Source organism: Bos indicus x Bos taurus, chromosome 1, assembly GCF_003369695.1.
Source record: "Bos indicus x Bos taurus breed Angus x Brahman F1 hybrid chromosome 1, Bos_hybrid_MaternalHap_v2.0, whole genome shotgun sequence".
NCBI classification, from domain to species: domain Eukaryota; kingdom Metazoa; phylum Chordata; class Mammalia; order Artiodactyla; family Bovidae; genus Bos; species Bos indicus x Bos taurus.
Window position 1 is genome coordinate 71,074,814 of NC_040076.1, and position 20,148 is coordinate 71,094,961.

The 20,148-nt window shown below is 37.1% G+C and overlaps 1 protein-coding gene across 1 annotated transcript in view; it reads left to right on the forward strand.

Moving 5' to 3' along the window:
• PAK2 (p21 (RAC1) activated kinase 2) overlaps nucleotides 1-16,932 on the forward strand; it is a 92,879-nt gene extending 75,947 nt beyond the window's left edge. The window contains exons 14-15 of the mRNA XM_027537357.1: nucleotides 8,166-8,303; nucleotides 8,758-16,932. Of these exons, the coding sequence (XP_027393158.1) occupies nucleotides 8,166-8,303; nucleotides 8,758-8,844 (225 nt within the window). The 3' untranslated portion in view covers nucleotides 8,845-16,932. The remainder of the gene's footprint in view (nucleotides 1-8,165; nucleotides 8,304-8,757) is intronic.
• Nucleotides 16,933-20,148: the final 3,216 nt, after the last annotated feature.

The window sequence follows — 20,148 nt, forward strand, 5'->3', positions numbered from 1 at the left end:
AGGCATTATGATAAGTGAAAGAAGTCAGACATAAAAGATTACATATTGTTGGATTCCCTTTACAGTTTTGATTCCTCATTTGTGGTAGGGTAGTTAGGTTCTATAAAACAGCAAACACTGAATTAACAAATACTGAACCATTGCTTCTAGAGGAAGTCACATTTTTGTCAACTGATCAGTACCTCACCTTGCTTTATGTCTATTTCTGTTTAAATACACTTTATTTAATATATATTGATGATTCAGTCATGTTAGACTTAACAGCCACTGTAACCCATGCTTGAATTTGGCTTATCAAACCAGTACATTTTCTCCATAAGGCACATTATAGCCTTCTTGCCCTTAGGAATGCTGAACAGTACGCTGCTTTTAACCTCTGCAGATGTTTATAGATGACCACAGAAGCACTGAGCGTATTGATTTGGAGGTTACAGATTAATTGTAGTGAATAGGTAAATTCACCTATATGGAATCCTCAAATAATGAGGATCAACCGACTATGAAGTCTCTGGAACAGGCACATCCATAGAGACAAGAGATTAGTGGTTTACAGCGACTGAAGAGAGGAGGAAATGTAATACATGTGAGTGTTCTTTTTTGGAAGGATAAAAATATACTGCAATTAGACATTAGTGATAGCTGTATAGTCTTATAAATATACTAAAGACCTTAAATTGTACATTTTAAAAGGGTGATGTGAATTACATCTCAATGAAGTAATTATTTTAAAGTTTTAAATTACCATACATGACTACAGACTTATTGCCAGAAATTAAAAAAAATTTTTTCAAAATAAGTTGGACATGCTGTAAAATGAGCTACAGAGGCCAGTGTAATGGGTATATGTAGAAGGTGCTCTGTTGGGATTGTGTTGGCTTTTAATGCTCATTTTCCTAGTACTTTTCATCGTCTTGCAGAGATTCCAGTTCAACTGAGCAATTAAAGTATTTATATAGAAGTGATTAATTTTAAAACACTGGAGAACAGTTTTTAAAACCCCCAAACTGGTTCATTCATATGTTTGGCAAACACTGATTTGAGTACTTGCTCAAGACACTCAGATCAATAAGGTGCTATGCAAGGTACAGTCTTAAAGAACCAACAAAAATTTCTGCCACTATAGAAGGAGGAGAAAGACAATTTTTAAAATAGAAATAATATGTAATATGTTAAATGATGGACCCTGAAGTACTGGGGCTGGTAGGCAGAGAGTCAAGTGTCCAATTTCCAAAGAGTGGTTGGGGAGGCTTCACTGAGGTAGCATTTGAACATAGGAAATAAGAGAGTGGTACTCACTTACTTAAGGGAAGAACATTTCCATCATGTGTAAAGGCCCTAAGCAGGAGCATTTCTTATATATTCAAAGATCCTTAAGGATTCTAGCATAGCTAGCCTACAGTTGAGTACATGGCAGGAGAAAAAAGGTGGATCAATTAAGACATGAAGCCAACTGTGGTACCATAGGCCTTTGAAGAATTTTGGCTTCTGCACAAGTAAGACGAGGAGACTGTTGGAGAGTATTGAATAGAGAAGTGAAAGTGATCTTCCTTCTGTTTTAACAGGATCACTCTTAGATTTTGATGGGATTACTTTGTTGAGAAGAGATTCTCAAGAGAGGCAAAGGCAGAAGCAGGAAGATCAGTTAGGAGGCTGATGCAGTGATCCAGGCAAGAAATGATGATAGCTGAGACCTGAATGGTGTTGGGGGAGGCTGGAAAAAGTAGTTGGATTCTGAATGTACTTTGAAAGGAGACCCTACATGACAGAGAGGGAGAGATGCCCCTAGGAGTTTGGCCTAAGCAGTTGGAGTGATGAAACTGAGGTTCTCCTTGGCTGAAATGGGGAAGACTGCAAGTAGAGAAGAGAAGTGGAGGTAGCAGGTACCAGATCAGGAAGTAACATTTTTAACTTGTTTTGGACATGTTAGGTTTGAGGTGCCTATTAAGATATCCAAGTGTCCATGTGGATATATTGAATAGGCTGTTGAATGTGGAAGTCTGGGATCCAGGATAGAAATATAAAATTGTTAGCTATAGAATTTTTTAAAGCTCTGAGATCAGGTCACCAGGTCTAATGAGCATAGACAGACAATAGAATAGATATGGCTTGCATCCTGAGGTGCTGCATAGTTAAGCATTTTGATCCTAGTTTTTTAGGATATATTCCACTTCAGTTCAGTTCAGTCACTCAGTCATGTCCAACTCTTTGTGACCCCATGAATTGCAGCACGCCAGGCTCCCTGTCCATCACCAACTCCCAAAGTTCACTCAGACTCACGTCCATCAAGTTGGTGATGCCATCCAGCCATCTTATCAACTTTTTTTGGAAGTGCTACATCTGTATTTATAAGTTAATTGGTTATTATTCAATCACTCAGTCATGTCCAACTCTTTGCAGCCCCATGGACTGCAGCATATCAGACTTCTCTGTACTTCACCATCTCCTGGAGTTTGCTCAAATTCATGTCCATTGAGTCAGTGATACCATCCAAACATCTCGTCCTCTGTCATCCCCTTCTCCTGCCCTCAATCTTTCCCAGCATCAGGGTCTTTTTTAATGAGTTGTTGCTTCACATCAGGTAGCCAAAGTATTGGAGTTTCAGCTTCAGCATCAGGCCTTCCAGTGAATATTCAGGGTTGATTTCCTTTAGGATTGACTGGTTTGATCTCCTTCCTGTCCAAGGGACTCTCAAGAGTCTTCTCCAGCAGCACAGTTCAAAAGCAGTAAGCACCGAAATAATCAAGTCAGAGTATACCAGGCAGTTTAAAAAAGCAGAAAAATACAACCCATGAGGGGGGAAATCAATCTATTGAAACCACCCCAGAACTGACACAGATAAAAGAATTCATGTACAAGGTCATTAAAATTATTTATTTATTTATTTTTCTGCAAGAAATATTCACAGTAAGAAAACATGATGATTATAAACAGCTTTGCATCAATCAGTGTAGGTTCAGGTCAGGTGTTGGTGTCAAATGGGTTAAAACAATATTTTGGGAAATGAGAACCTGTACCTTCCTCTGCTGCTGCTGCTGCTAAGTCACTTCAGTCGTGTCCGACTCTGTGCGACCCCATAGATGGCGGCCCACCAGGCTCCCCCGTCCCTGGGATTCTCCAGGCAAGAATACTGGAGTGGGTTGCCATTTCCTTCTCCAGTGCATGAAAGTGAAAAGTGAAAATGAAGTCTCTCAGTCGTGTCCGACCCTCAGCGACCCCATGGACTGCAGCCTTCTAGGCTCCTCCGTCCATGGGATTTTCTAGGCAGGAGTACTGGAGTGGGGTGCCATTGCCTTCTCCGGTAAAATAATTTTAATAGTTGCATTCCAGATGTTAAAAGAGTTAAGTAGAGACATTTGAAAGTTTTTTTTTTTTTTTTTAATTCAAATCTAACTTGTAGGTAGTAACTAGAGAGTTTGAGATTGTATTAATGGCAGATAATATAATGTAGATTCGTGATTTAATGATCATACATGTAATAAACTTAATATGAAAAATAAGGACTGAAATGAATTTTTTAAAAAATGAAATAGTATCAGTGAGCTGTGAGACAGCTTTAGGTGTTCTCATATGTGTTCGATATAAGTTACAAAGTTTTAAAACAAAAAACCAGTCAACCAAGAAATCTACAGCCAATAATCTTGTAAAAACTAAGGTAAAATAAAGGTTTTCTCAGACATACAGAAATTGAAAGAATTTATCACCAGTGGATATATTAAAGGAAGTCTTTTAAGCAGAAAGAAAAAGATAATGTGGTTCTACACAAAGAAATGAAGAGCACGAGAAGTAGTAACTGTGTTGGTATATATGTACAATATTTTTCTTATCTAAGTATCTTAAAAAAATAAAACAGTGACAGAAGGAAAGAGCCTATGTGTATGTAAAATGGCAAAAGTGATTAACTAAATATGGCAGAAGAGACAAACCTCACATTCAGAAGAATTCCAAATAAAGTATGAAGATATTCCACCTCAAAGGAGATGGAGCCCAACTCCCCTTTCCTTAAGTGTAGGCTGCAAACAGAGAATTTCCTTCCAAGGAGCACAGTTTGAAAACAGGGAGAAAGGAAAAACGTTCCAGTGGAGAAAGCTGACAAACATTACCTAAACCAGGCTTAGATCAACTCAGTATCATCAGTGGTAAATCATGCTGATAGTATATACCTTTGATATGATGTCATGAAAATGGTACTCTTTTGAACTTAGTTTACTGATTGCTTTATTTTTTTCTGTGCTGGGTCTTCGCTGCTGCCCAGGCTTTTCTCTAGTTGCAGTGAACAGGGCCTGCTCTCTAGTTGTGGTGAGTGGGCTTCTCATTGCAGTGGACTCTCCAGGGATATTCCCGGACTGTCCCAGACACAGGGATTGAACCTGTTTCCTGCATTGGCAGGTGGATTCTTTACCACTGAGCCACCAGGGAAGCCCTGGCACTCTTTAACTCTGATCTTCTTCCCCAAAAGCCATAATCTCAGTCTAATCATGAGAGAAAAAGGTAGAGAAAAATTCCAGTAGAGAGGCATCATACAATATAAAACCTGACCAGTACTCCTCCAAACTATCAAAGTTGTCAAAAAGTCTGAGGAATTGCTGTAGCCAAGAGGAGCCTTGGAACACATGACAGCTGAATGTAATGTATGGTGTCTTGAAACAGAGACAGGAGAGGGGGACAGTGAGTGAAACAGGGATGTCTAGTGTGAATGCTGGAAGCCCTAAGGGCCCCTGTGAGGTTACTGATGCCAGTAGCAGGGATATATCTTTTTCCTCCCCCATACTTAGCTGCATAGATTATAGGCAAGATGTAGGCAGAAGTTTAACCATGTTGAGCCAAGTGAATACTATGAAGTGTGAGAAGGTCTATGAAGTGTGAGACGGTCAAAGAAGTGATCATGTGAAAGGGATGATAGACACTGGAAAATCAATGGGAATTTAAGTCCATTGGAGTCAAAGAATTGCTGGCATTGGGGAACTAGGAGTGAAAAAGGTAGGAGGTGGAGTACAATTGAGATTCAATAGTTGCAGTTACTGGTACTGATATTATAGCCTGTGACCATGGGATGTGTGTGGCTGAGGCAGGTGAACGGACAAGGACATCAAAGAAGACGTCAGGGAACCGTAACAAGCATCTTTGTATACTGACATTGCCATGAATGTGAGTCATGTTAGAGATAATAACAGTGTAACAGTGTTTGGGAGATGTTTAAAACAAGGAAAAGTAGATATGAGTTTGAAAGCCCAGAAATTACAGAGTAGGAGGGAGAGAGCTCAAAGAGGCAGTGAGTAGCCAAAGGAACACTGGTCTCCAGGCTCAGATGTGTAAGTACAGAGGTGTGGAGAGCACTGTGGGTGAGGCCCAGTCCTCCTGGAAGAGCCAGGCCTCAATAAGAAAAGTATTTGGAGTTGGGGCAGAGGGGCAAGGAGAACTGTATGAAAAAATGTGACCCAGAAAGGGGAATATGCTGAACCAAATAGGTATTAGAATGGGGAAATTGAAGAATGACTGGGAGACCTGGGCTGCTTATAATCACTAATATGAATGAAAATAAGGAGTATAATAAGATTTATCCTAAAATGGAGAAAAGGTTACTAAGTATTTGGGGACGAGAAGTACCTAATGCAACTGCTTTTTTTTTCTTTCCAATTTATTTATTTTTTTAATTGAAGGATAATTGCTTTTCAGAATTTCATTGTTTTCTGTCAGATAGCAACATGAATCAACCATAGGTATGGGCTTCCCTCTTAATCCTTTTTGATGAGGGTGTAGAAGCTCATAACAGTGTCACGATCTTAACTTGAAAATAACTGCTACCTCAGAGATTATTTCTTAGAATGAAATTTTTAAATGAAAATTTGGAAGGAAATGTCATGTAAAGAGAAATGAACTTAGGTAACAAGGAAATGGACGCTCTCATATGCCGATTGTGCCAGCTGATATCCTTTTTTTGATGGCATTTTGGTAATACAACAGAATCTTTAAATAATTCAGTTGAATGTCTAGGTGACCTTGGGTTGATACTTATCCAAAGTATGATCCGTGAAATAATAAATTCTGCTTCATTAAAATTGGAATAATCTTCTCTGAGAAAGACATTATTAAGAGAATGAAATGACCAGTCACAAATATTGAAAATATATCCAAATATTTCTAAAATGCATATCTGTTAAAAAGAGTGTTATCCAAAATGTACAAACAACTCTTAGAATTCAACAAGGAAAACATCCTAATGTAAAAATAATGAAAGATTTGAACATACAACTCATCAAAGAATATCCATGTGTGCAAACAAGGCAGGTAAAAAGATGTTCAACGTCATATCACTCGGTTCAGTTCAGTTCAGTTGCTCAGTCGTGTCCGACTCTTTGTGACCCCACGAATCGCAGCACGCCAGGCCTCCCTGTCCATCACCAGCTCCTGGAGTTCACTCGGACTCACGTCCATCGAGTCAGTAATGCCATCCAGCCATCTCATCCTCTGTCGTCCCCTTCTCCTCCTGCCCCCAATCCCTCCCAGCATCAGAGTCTTTTCCAATGAGTTAACTCTTTGCATGAGGTGGCCAAAGTACTGGAGTTTCAGCTTTAGCATCATTCCTTCCAAAGAAATCCCAGGGCTGATCTCCTTTAGGATGGACTGGTTGGATCTCCTTGCAGTACAAGGGACTCTCAAGAGTCTTCTCCAACACCACAGTTCAAAAGCATCAATTCTTCGGCACTCAGCTTTCTTCACAGTCCAACTCTCACATCCATACATGACCACTGGAAAAACCATAGCCTTGACTAGATGGACCTTTGTTGGCAAAGTGATGTCTCTGGTTTTCAGTATGCTATCTAGGTTGGTCATAACTTTTCTTCCAAGGAGTAAGCATCTTTTAATTTCATGGCTGCAGTCACCATCTGCAGTGATTTTGGAGCCCAAAAAGATACAGTATGACACTGTTTCCCCATCTATTTCCCATGAAGTGATGGAACCAGATGCCATGATCTTAGTTTTCTGAATGTTGAGCTTTAAGCCAACTTTTTCACTCTCCTCTTTCACTTTCATCAGGAGGCTTTTTAATTCCTCTTCACTCTCTGCCATAAGGGTGGTGTCATCTGTATATCTAAGGTTATGGATATTTCTCCCGGCAATCTTGATTCCAGCTTGTGCTTCTTCCAGCCCATTGTTGCTCATGATGTACTCTGCATATAAGTTAAATAAGCAGGGTGACAATATACAGCCTTGATGTACTCCTTTTCCTATTTGGAACCAGTCTGTTGTTCCATGTCCGGTTACAACTGTTGCTTCCTGACCTGCGTATATCTATTAGTGAGTTGCTAATGAATTAAATGTGACTTCCCTGGTGGCCCAGATGGTAAAGCGTCTGCCTACAATGCGAGTGACCCAGGTTCCATTCCTTGGTTGGGAAGATCCTCTGGGGAAGGAAATGGCAACCCACTCCAGTACTCTTGGCTAGAAAATCCCATGGACAGAGAAGTGTGGTAGGCTACAGTCCATGGGGTCGCAAAGAGTCGGACACGACTGAGCAACTTCACTTTGACTTTCAATGAATTAAAACAAAAATGAGATAGCACTACAGACCTGACAGAATGGCCTAAAATTCACACATCATTATCTTACAGATTCCATAATTTATATTAGGGTTTGCTCTTGATGTCATATATCCTATGGATTTGAACAAATGTATACTGAATAATGTGTCCTTTATTAAAGTATCTTAAAGAGTATTTTCACTGCTTTAAAAATCCTGTGTTCCATCTGTTTATCTATAGTTATATAGATGTAGCTAGTTTAAAATTTTTTAGAAAAGATTTCAACAAATTTCATTGTTTTAAACTGTTGTATAACTTGGGGAAAAAATCTTAAGAAAGATAAATGAGATACTATTTGTTAATTGTAAAATTGTAGTCATTTTTCTTTATACCCTTATGTATTATAGTAGGTTTTTCTTTGCCAATGTGCATTTGTAATCCAAAAAACAAGAAAAGGATGAAGATAATTTTGAAAAAGAAGTCAGGGAAATATAACGTCTAAATATAAAGTTAAAAATATTTAACCAAAATGGGTAGAAATAAGAACATTAGTGTGTATGGCAGTTGTCTTTAAGTAACTTTTAAAGTACTCTCTCACTTCGTTGAACTGTCTCAAGTATGTCAAAATTATTCTTGTGTTTTTAGGCCTTGTACCTGATAGCAACTAATGGAACCCCAGAACTTCAGAATCCAGAGAAGCTTTCCCCAATATTTCGGGATTTCTTAAATCGATGTTTGGAGATGGATGTGGAGAAAAGGGGTTCAGCCAGAGAATTGTTACAGGTGAGTTTGGAAATAATACTATTTGGGGGAAAAGTTGTCTTTTTTGAATAGTCCCAGAAAGTTTTCATAGGGTTAATAAGTATATTTCACTGTGCTTTCATCACCAGCAGCATGGCAGCTGCTGCATTTTCGGATTTTATCTGCTGGGAATAAAATATCCATAACACTGGAATAGAAATATGAGTTTTTACATATTACCAGTTTTCACACCAGTTCATTGCAGTCATGGGTATCTGAATCATTTAACTGAGTTTTTGTAGTACTGGAAGAACTAAAAAGAATTCACTTTCAACCATAAAAGTGATGTATTATGTTGATTTTTATATAGGTGTTGAAATATTTGTTAAATAAATTATGATCTATAAAATAGTCTTCAGGGCTTACTTGAAAAAAAATATTTAGCTTCTAAACTTGTGACATTTACACATTCATTTTGTTCTGCTCTTTCTGGCAGCATCCCTTCCTGAAACTGGCCAAGCCGTTATCCAGCTTGACACCACTGATTATGGCAGCTAAAGAAGCAATGAAGAGTAACCGTTAACATCATTGCCGCGGCCTCATATTCTTTTTTCCATTTTCTAAAAGAAGTCTTTTAATATATGAAAATTATTATTCTTTTGGGGTTTAAAGAAATGGTCTGCATAACCTGGAGAAAAAAAAAATAAACTACTACTTCCTGAAGACAACCAAGAAAAAATTGCAAAACAGAATGACAACTTTAGGGTCCAAAAGGAACTGTGGACTGAATCACTAGCCTTACGTCTTTGTGCAGAAAGCCCGTCAGGGCCATTTATCATGCTTGAGATTTGCATTTTATTTTTCTGATATCATTATAATAGATCCCATTCATTTTCCCTTTTGGGGTGTTTTCAATACTTGAATGGCAGATTTGAGTTTTTCAGAGTATTTGTTTTATCTGCTAGTCTTCTTTTCTCTCTTCTTCATAGCTTTCTTTTTCCTTGACTTTCTCCTTTTGAATTGCTTTGAGAAGTGTTTCTTATGCCTAAATTGGAGGCAAGTGTGATGGAAATTATGTAGCTCCTTATATTGGCAAAGGAACTCAGTATGGTTTAACTTTGTATGGAAGTTAGAACTAGCTATCGTTACATGTAATATTTCAGTTTAGAATTTGAGCTGAAGGGAAGAAAAGTATGTGATTTTTACCTTTTTTTAGCAAATGTGAAAGAGTCAATTTTAGAAATTTCATGGTAGTGAGTTGTTTGGCATTTGTTACATGTATAGAGAGAAGACTAATAATCTATATTTATAACTAAATCATTGAAACAAAAAAAAGAATCCCATTGACTATACTTTCTTAGAGGGTTTTTTTTTTCTTTCCTGTGTCCTCAGACTCTGCTTTAGGACTTTGTGCCACTGCTTTCCTCTTCCCTCTTTTTTCCCCCCTTCATTTTGGAAATAAGTTTCTGTATATGTTGTAAGTTTAGCTAGTTTGTTTGTTTTTTAATTAACCCTCTCTCACCCTACTCCTCCCTCTCCCTTCCCATGGCAAATAATATAATAACCATTGAATTTTAAAATTTAAAACTTAACTATTTTTTTCCATTTAAAGGTGAAAAATATTTGGAGTTAACAGAGACAAAGTGAGAGACTTGAACCTTGGTGAGCTCTAAAATAATTAGATAAGATTATATTCATGGAAGAGAAATATTAGTTACTTAGAGATGCAGCTTCTGACCAGTAAACTGTAGAGATTTGTGATAAACATTGTTCCCAACCCATTATCAGCATTCTACTGTCTGTGAGAACTTAAGTGACAAAGTACTTCTTAGTAAATTCATGGGTCATGTGAGATGTTGAGTTACTTTTGATTTTTTTCAAATAAGTAAATAATATTCATGTAAAAAACTGGAGAAAGAAGGAATAATGAAATGTGCTTGTTAATAACAATACTGTTTTTATTTTAAAGATTTAAAAAAGGTCTGTGACCTGTAGCATTAATTATTAGAGTGCCCACTCTTCTCCCTTCCTCTCCTGTCCTCTTCTTTGCTGGTCATTTCAATTGTTTGACTTCTGAAGGCAGTATTTCCCTTCTGACATGGCAAGAGCCATGTAAAAGAGAAAAATCTGTGGTTTGGTTCTGGCTTTTTATTCCCACCATTCTCTCATAATTGACTTCACACCTACTTGCCATCCTGCAATAGTATGAATTGTGAATAAAATAATTTTGATGTTTTGAAGTGCATTAGGAGAACTGATAGAGTTTTATTTCCTGTCATTCCCACCATATTTGTGTTAAGATATAGGTGTAAGGATAGAAATGGCTGGTGGTTGTTTTTTTTTTTTTTTTTTTAATTGGTAATGCAATGTTGGAAGGTTATACAAAAACAAGTAAAATAATTCATGGAATTTGTATCTAAAGCACTTAATGGTCTCTGTTTTCAGTTTGATTGTTGATTTTATTTTTCTCTGGATTTTATTGGCCTTCTACAGCTATTACTAAATTACAGAAAAAGCTGGTTTATCTGGTGGAAAGCTACAGTGTCTCTTGAGTTCCAGATTTGGACATTCTTTGTAAATAGCTGTCTGGATGGATTATAATAAAGAAGATGCTACCAGTGAAATAGAAAACCAACTAAATGACACAAGACTGTGATCCTCATGACCACTCTAGAAGGCACTTGTATACATAAATCATAAAGACCATATTAATTGGATGCAGTGCCAATGCCCCGTTTTTTTGCCTGTGACTCAACAAAGATCTTTTCAGTTTATAAAAGCAGTTTGGGTTTGTATTTACAACTTCTCTAATGGTTACCTGCATGTCCATTGCTGGCAACGGACTTTGTCATTAAAACCTGACTCCTAGGCTAAGGGAGCTACACTGTGGTTTATTCTTTACTTACTTGGATAAACTAACTTGTAATAGAAATATACTTTGGTTAATTCTGAACTGTGTCATTTTTGAATAATCCTAAAAGCAATACAGAATTGTGATTTATTAATTTTAAATTAAAATGTTCACATCTTGTTGCAAGAAAAATTACATCTGAATCAAGATTCACGGTTTTTTCTTAATAACTGCCTTTTGTATTTACCCTTTTTGTCATTACTTTAGAATGAAAATTCTCGTTTAAATCTAAAAATTACCTTAGTAGTCTTCTTTTGTTGTTAAGACAATATTACTATAGTATTTATTATATTTCAGACTCTCTGGCAGTCTAAAAGTTTCCTTTTCTTCCTGTTCCTTTTGCTGCTTTTAGGGACAGTTAAATCTGGGAAACCATGAAAATATTGAATATTTTATTCTACCTAGAATAGTAAAAAACAAGTAGACTGATTGTGCTAGCATCAGAAACTAAGGCTAACACAACTGTCTTTGTGTGTTGAGTGCCTGGCACGTAATATAAATTCTCTTTCCCTCAATATATAAATATTAAGCTGCTTAAGATGTATCTAGATGTTACCACAGTCCTAAATGACCCTGTGCCTTTAATGAGCAATTTAAAACTACCTATGAGTATTTCTTTGTAGGGCTCACATAAATGCATATTTGTTTATATATACTGTATTCTAGTTTGGAGTAATTCTAGATCCGATCAGACAGTGGCTCTAATTAGAACAAGATGGGTGCTTAAAATTTTTGCATTAGTTTTTTAGTCTAAAAATTTAAAAACATACTGAGATTCATATCAAGTGAAATGTCTAAAATCATTATAGAATATAGCTGAAGTCCTCAACTTCTTTGAGGTTTTTTATACTGAAATTCATGGTAATATAAAAAGCAGATTGTCTTCCTTGTCTCAACTGCTCCCACAATAGAGGAACAGTTAAAATCAGTTTTTCCCCACAGGTGTATGAGTATGTGTAAGAAAGGGAAAAAGAAAATACACACACGGATTTTATTTCTCACTAACACATTTATTGACCACACTGACAAAGACGCCATGGTAAATATTGTGAGGATTACAAAGGAGAACTGAGCACCGGCCTGGCCTTGAGAGAACTGAAGTCTTTCTCACTCACAATTCTAGAATGTTGCCAAATGGAGAGAAAAAATGTATGATAATTTTGTCAAGCATACTTTCATTCTGTGTTAAGCAGAGAATTAACTTTGAACATCTTTGGTAGGAATGTCTTGTGGGGGTTTTTTTTTTTTTTTTGTAGCTAGAAATGGAATTAAGTGAAAGTAACTTGTTTTCTGTTTTGTCTTCAAATTTTATATTGACTTATTTTTAATTTAATCCCATTCAATTATTTAATTGTTACATTGACATTAACTGCTGTATTTGATGACCTTGTTCAATAATTTTGTTCTTTCAGGGCTAGAAATAAACTTTTTAATGTTCATTTTCCCTTTTCCTAAACTTTAATTCTTTCTTAAGATCAGAGTAGCTTAAAAGAATATATGTAATAGGTTTTCAAAGAACATCCTAGTATTTTTAAGGATGACTATTTTTTAAACGTGTCACAGCACTATGAATGTATTACAGAGCTCCAAATTAGAAAGATTTTCAGAAATCATTGAGTAATAAGCATGAGCCTTCCCTCTTCTAAATCAGGTTCAGAATAAATTTATTCAAAATGAAACATGCAGTGTTCAAAGGCATCATTTCGTTATACACATTTAATTTGAATGTTGGATATCCTAACATGGAGAACAGATGCATTATAGAGTTCAGGATGAAAAAACAAAATTGTATGTAAAAAAGTATGAGGATGTAGGCAATGACTGCTTAAAATATATTTGTTACACTATAAAACTTCTTAGTGCTATTCTGACATCTGTATTTCTTTAACTATGGCAAATGCTCAAAACGTTTGTCTAGGAAAAGTTTAAAAATGCCTGGGTGATTGATTTGATTGAAAAGCACTATTTGTAGGAGCTTGATACATGCTTTACTACTATTTTGAAATTTGCGACTTTTTAAAATTAGAGAATTATTTTTTATGCAAATCATTTTTAAACAAGCTTTATCTTTTGACGAGGAGGAAGAGGAGTAGAACAATGAAGGGAAAGGTCTTTTTTAAGCCTCTTTTTTTTTAGGTTTTTAGCAAAATAATATGCATAGATAATCTTTAAGGAGTCGTAATAAACAGTGCCAGTCCTCAGCTGTTAGCTTCCTCACTGCAGAGTCCTGCTCCACAGAGGCATCTGCTTTTAACTTTGAACTGGTTTTAGCATGCATTAATTTTCAGATTTCTAAATTATATACTTACACTGGTATTTTTTGATATTTCTTCTAGAAGCTTCCTACTATTACAGTTGGGAATTTGATTACCATGCCATTTTCCCATTTTTACTCCCTATACTCTCCCAATTAAGAAGGGTGGCAAAATTTGATTAGTGGTCAGTTTTTAACTCAATACTATGTGGGAGTGTTGATCATTTGAGTAATTTATCATCACCATATGTCATTTCTTGTTCAACTTTTTGCTTTTCTTATTGTCAATCTTGTCTTTCATTTCCTTTGAAAGCTTCTATGTTCCCATCACTAAGTTTTTCCAGACTCATCGCAAAAGCCCTCTGAAGGCTGTTTTCTATGCAATTAAATGTCTCGGATAAGGACTGTTCCTTTTTCTGATTAGGGCTTCAGTTTGGTCTCTTGCTTTCCAGGCCTTCTGCCCTCTGGCATCTGAGACTGTTTCACTTTTCGACTGAATTTAGAATTTTTGTTTTCCTCTTGCTTGGTTTGTTCTTCATTTTGGAGAAGTACATCTTTCATTAGTGTCCTGAGGAAGGGTGCATATTGGTTAAGATTTTTAAGACCTTGCATGCAAGTCTGAAAATGTCTCAGATTTAATCGATAATACAGGATTTCAGGTTGGAAATCATCTTCCTAGAGAATTTTGAAGTCCCTACTTTATCTGTAAAACCTGCCATTTCTGATAACATCTTTTTATGTAACTCATTTTTCTGCCTCTCTGGAGTTTTTGTTCTGAAAATTTACCTTGAAACCTCGGAGAGGGTCTGTATGTTTAGCTTTTGGCGGGCCTTGTTCATAAAGACTAATTTCCTTCAGTTCTGGTGAATTCTTATATTATTTCTTTAATAATTGCCACATTTTCTCTGTGTTATTTCCTTCTGGCATTCCAGCATTAATCTCCTGTTTTTCTTATCTTTCTCTCCTGCTTTCTTTCCCTTTGCCTTCTGTTTTTAACTTTCTGGGAGAATTTCCTTGATTTTATCTCTGACCCTTTTTTGAACATATATCACCTGTTGCTTCTTGTTTTAATTTTTTTTCCACCCACACTGTGCTGCTTGTGAGATTTTTTTTAGTTCTCCAAAGAGGGCTGATCCTCGCCATGGCAATAAAAGCACCAAGTTCTAACCACTAGAGGGCCAGGGAGCTCCCTCCTGTTTTTAATTTCTAAAAGGTCATTCTTCCTTTCTGATCTTTTTATAGGTTTCTGGTCTTGTTTCATAAATCCAGTATCCTCCCCCGGTGTATTAAAGAGTTTTTCCTTACCTCAGATTGCCATAACAAAATATCATATACTGAGTGGCTTCAACAGCAGAAATTTATTTCTCACAGTCCCAGAGACTTGAAAGTTGAAGATCAAGATGCTGGCAAAGTAAGTTTCATTGTGAGGCTTTTTGCCCTGTAGGTGGCCATCATTTTGCTGTGTGCTCCCTGAACCCCATTCTGTGTATATACACTTGGAAAGACAAGTCTCTCTCTTCTTATAAGAACACTAATCTCATCATAAGATCTCACCCTCATGACCTCATCTAACTTGAGTGACCTCCCCAAAGACCTCCATCTCCAAATTTCAATACAGTATGGGCTAGGGCTTCAGTATATGAATTCAGGGGCAGACACAAATATTCAAGCCAAAATAGGTCTTTTTTTTTAGAGGTTTTTTTTTTTTTAATTATCTCTGGAATTGTTTACTCTTAAATATAACACTGTCTGGAACTGCACTAAACATTTCACATTGATTTTTCTTAATTCTCAGTGGGACTCTTGGTGCTGCCCACTGCTCATTCATTTCACTCCTAGGTCTTTTTTTTTTTTTCCCTTTCTCTTTTTTTCTCCAAACTGTCTATCACCTGACTCCCAACCCTTTTATCTCACCATCTCAACACTTAACTTCTCCCTTACAGCCAAAATTCTGGGGGGTTTTGTCTTTGTCTTCCTTTTGGTCTCAGTGAAAGATGTTTTTCCTCTTGGCGACCAGCCTCACCAGGGACCCGTTGTCAGTATTCTGCCACCTCCTAGGTCTCCAAGCCACTTTGATCCTAACTCTGCTGTGCCTTTTACTTGTCCTTCTGTTCTGTCTAACCCTCAGCAAAAAAAGGCATGCTGGAAAGAGGAGACCAGACTTGTTGTTTCTCTTCATTATCATGTTGCAGCTACCATCAGCATGTCTTTGAAACTACCCTTACCAGTGTCTCAGAATCACTGAATTTGAAATATTCTCAAAACATCAAAAAGATGACTTTCCTCGACAGGTAACTAATGTGCTTACTGGTGTATTTGAGGATTTCCATGATTCCACTCATTATCAGTCTTCCTTTGTACAAAGTAGAGGACTTTCATTCATCGATTTTTAAAAATGTTGTGACTAGATACTTACTTGAGGCTAAGGTTCAGAATGTGATGTAGGTGTAGCTTTGGTAAGCTTTTAATCAGTAGGATTATGTTTTCAACACTGAATATAAAAGATGCAAACAGCTCTTGGTAAACTTAGTATTTGTGAAGGAAGAGTGATAAGGATAAAAAGAGCAAATTCTTAAAAATTTCTTCAGAACTTAATTTGCAGTGTACATTTGAGTAATAGATTTGCCCTGCTAATAATTTTTAGCTCTGAAATGTGTTTCTGTTCTTGAGCATATTAACATGGGCACCTAGAGGAGAAAGACTTAGCTAGGAATGTGCAGAGTGATAGAGGAGAGCCAGCTCGGCCTTAAAAATGGCATTAATTCTTAGTCAGAAATTAAGAGTTGATGAGTACCTCTTTTTTTTTAAAGAGATTTATATAGCCTGTCACAGTGATTATAACATTTTAACCTATGCATCTTAGTTTTTGGTTAGAGGAAAAGACTAAAAAGATTGTCTACAGAAAACAGAATATGTTCAGTATATATTGATAGCCTTTGTATAAATTTGTAACCCAAGTTGATTATTTTGAAAGGAAAAACACTCATGTGGATGTATAATTTCTGGTATACTTGTTTAAAAAAGATCTCATTATTTTTTATCCACAGATCCCAGTGTATGTTCTGTAACAGGTGAAAAAATTTACCCTTGTGCTGCCCATCCCCCCTTTTTTAACAGTCAAAATGGAGTAACAGTACCAAATACATTCTTGTCTTTCATTTTTCGATCTGTAGATACATAGTGTTGCTATGAATGCATTGCCCAAAAAAATGTTTCTCTCAATTTTTTAACTACTTTACCCTGACTTCTCCTATATTTAAAAACAGAAGTGCACCATTTTCAAAAACTATTTGATCTGGGCCATAAGATTAAAGACTATCTAACAGTACAATCTGATTCTGATTAATATATTGTCTTTAAAATCTTTAAGGAGTTTTGTGGTTGAAGCTAGAAGACATCTTGATCACATTCAGTATTCCTTATTCTTTAGGATACTATAAATTTTGCTGCTAGTAACTTTGTTGAAGAGCTTTGTTTTTCAATAAACTCTAAAAAAAAAACTTTAACCATTTGACTTTTTACTATAGACGTTGCTACAATTTTCATTACACTCTTCTTGATTATATGAAAAGTATGTAAATATTTTACCTTTTCTTTTGTTCATGTGTAGATCTTTTGGGGTATGTTTGAAAACCAAGACATCATTGAAAAATAAACTTAGGCCATGGGCTGTTGGGTGCTACATGGATCAGCCAATTTCATATAACTTGTGTTGTCAGCCAATCAAATATTAATACTTCTCCACTTCCTTTCGTATATGCTTATTTTACTACTGATATTCCCCACTGTGTGTCCTGTTTCAATATTTATTTTAACGACAAAGCACAGGTGACGCTGGTCTTGACATAAATCTAAGTACTTGAGTATTTCTTGCTGCACATTTCTTCATCCATCACTAAGCACTGTAAAACAGAGCTTTATTAAAGCTTTTTTTAAACTTGGTTTCATCATACAGTTATTTGTTTGGAGTTTCTTCTAAATAAAAATAAAATTGGAGTGTATAATTTTAAATTTTACTGCCAGTGGTAGAATCAGTTATGCTTTTAATTAGTAACCGTATTAGTAGACTGTACTAAAAATGCTACGGTGAAGTGATAGTTTTCTTTTTATTTGTTTTGGGTGATAAAAAGTGCTTATTACATCATAGGGATTTTTATTTTTAGGGTCAAATGAGTTAGTTTCACGTAAAATGCTTGGAATGTGCTTAGCAGATATTAAGCATTCAATAAGTGTGATCTATTACTTTTTAAAACCATACTCTTTGGACAGTCCTTTATGATAATGCAGTAGCAGGTAGGGGGCTAATGAACTGAGAATGCTGCACAGAGCCATCTGCCCTTTCCCTGTACTTCGTCTTTTGAAAAATGTATGCATAATACATCTTAAGGAAATTACATTGCAAGTATTATGTGAAGACAGCCCCAGTACGTCACTGTTTGGATACTATGAAATTGCATATCTTATTTTGTAGTATTGCCCAACTTGCAATATGATACACTCTGTTTTATAGGTTGTATAATCATTTTCCTGAAAGGGGTTTTTTAAAGAAAAAACATACTTTGGGAATTGGTTTATATATATCTATTATGGTAAATCTTACTATAAGTAACAGGTACCCAAGAGTGAATGAACAAGTAAGTCACACAAAGAAAGTCCACTGGTGGTTTGTGTTTCATGGAGTTCAGCAGTGCCATCAGCTACTTGGACTCTGTCCTTATTTTGACTCTACCATTCTCTGCATGTAGGCCTGTATCCTTATGCCTGGCTGCTCAGATGCAAGATGGCTGCTCCACCTCCAGTTTCACGTCAGGCAGGAAGAAGAAACATGGGCAGAAGGCAAGGGGAAAGCAGGAAGGAGTAGTGTCTATGTCAGTAAAGTACATGTTCCCAGAAACCCTTAGCTTCTGTCTCATTGGCCATAACTCTTATTTGGCATCTCCTAGCTGCAAGAGATTCTGGGGAAGAGTGTTTTAAGAAGCTGTTGCTTCCCACACAAAAGCAGACTTGATAATAAAGGGGAAATGGGTGTACACAGCAGTAGCCACCATAGCTTGCATGTGAAAATGCACAATTTCAGTTTTTTATAACTCTTCTTAGTCTGTTTGTGCTGCTATAATGGAGTATCATATACTGAGTGGCTTATAAACAAGCTTATTTCTCACAGTTCTGCAGGCTGGAAGTCCAAGATCAAGGTGCCAGAGATTTGGTATCTGGTGGGGTCCCTCTTCCTAATGTATAGCTTTGCTTCTCACTCTGTCCTCATATGGTGGACGAGGCAAAGGTACTCCTTGGGGTCTCTCTTACAAGGGCACCCTCATGACCTAATCATCTCCCAAAGGCCCCACCTCTTCATACAGTCATATTGGGAGTTGTCTCAACCTATGAATTTTAGGGGAGACAAAAACATTCAGTGTATGGCATCCCCTTTCACATCTTTGTCTCCATTGATACTAAAAAACTCATTTTCAGAAGAGAAAGGGTCAGAGAGGCTATTTTGCTCAGTAATTACCCAGCTGGAATTTCAGCCTTTCCCATCAACTCCTAGGGAGTTAACTTGAAACAACTTTCAGCTCAGTAGGCCTTACTTCAGTTGTATAGATAGCTGATTTTCTAAAAAATTTATTTGGCTGTGTCAGGTCTTTGTTGGGTCATGTGGGATCTTTCATTGCAGTGCCCAGTTTCTCTAGCTGTGGTGCATGAGCTCAGTAGTTGTGGCATGAGGGATCTTAGTTCTCCAACCAGGGGTAAAACCTGTGTCCCCTGCATTGCAAGGCAGATTCCTAGTCACTGAACCACTGGAGAAGTCCTTGCATACATGCTAAGTTGCTTTAGCCGTGTCCAACTCTGTTACCCCATGGACTATAGCCCACCAGGCTCCTCCATCCACGGGATTCTCCATGCAAGAATGCTGGAGTGGGTTGTCAGGTCCTCCTCCAGGGGATCAATCTTCCAGACTCGAGGATCAAACCCGAATCTCATTATGTTTCCTGCATTGGAAGGCTGGTTCTTTACCACTAGCACCACCTGGGAAGCTCCTGGATAGCTGATTTTGAAGGAACGTGTAATTGTTTACATTGTAGGTGGATTCTTTACCTGGTTGTCATTGCCTACTCCAGGAGATTCTCCCAACCCAGGGATTGAACCAGTGTCTCTTGCATTGGCAGACAAATTCTTTTATCACTGCACCTTGGAAAACTTAAATGCAATTGAAATATAGATGCATTGTTACATATTTAGTTATACATCAGTCAGAAAAGACCACAAGTAGCTGCTATGACTTCTTTATGGAGTGACTGGTTTAGCTTAGCTGAGGCAAGGCAGCCATCCAGAGCAGGAGCAGAAATGACCCACTTGCCCAAACTAAATGGCTTCCATGGTTTTGCTTTGCCCTTGAGTTTGCTCTAAAGGGCATTGCTGCCACTGTTGGTCTCGAAGATAGATGATGCTGAGCATCAAAAAACTGATTTCTTGCCACTGCCGTGTGATACTTAGGGTTGGAGGGGCCTGGTGGGCTGCAGTCCATGGGGTCGCTAAGAGTCGGACACGACTTCACTTTCATGCATTGGAGGAGGAAATGGCAACCCATTCTAGTATTCTTGCCTGGAGAATCCCATAGAAGAGCCTGGTGGACTATAGTCCGCCAAGAGAAAGAGTTAGACATGACAGAGTGACTGAGCACTCAGGTTTACACTATTCTGTAAGAATTATATATAACAATCTGA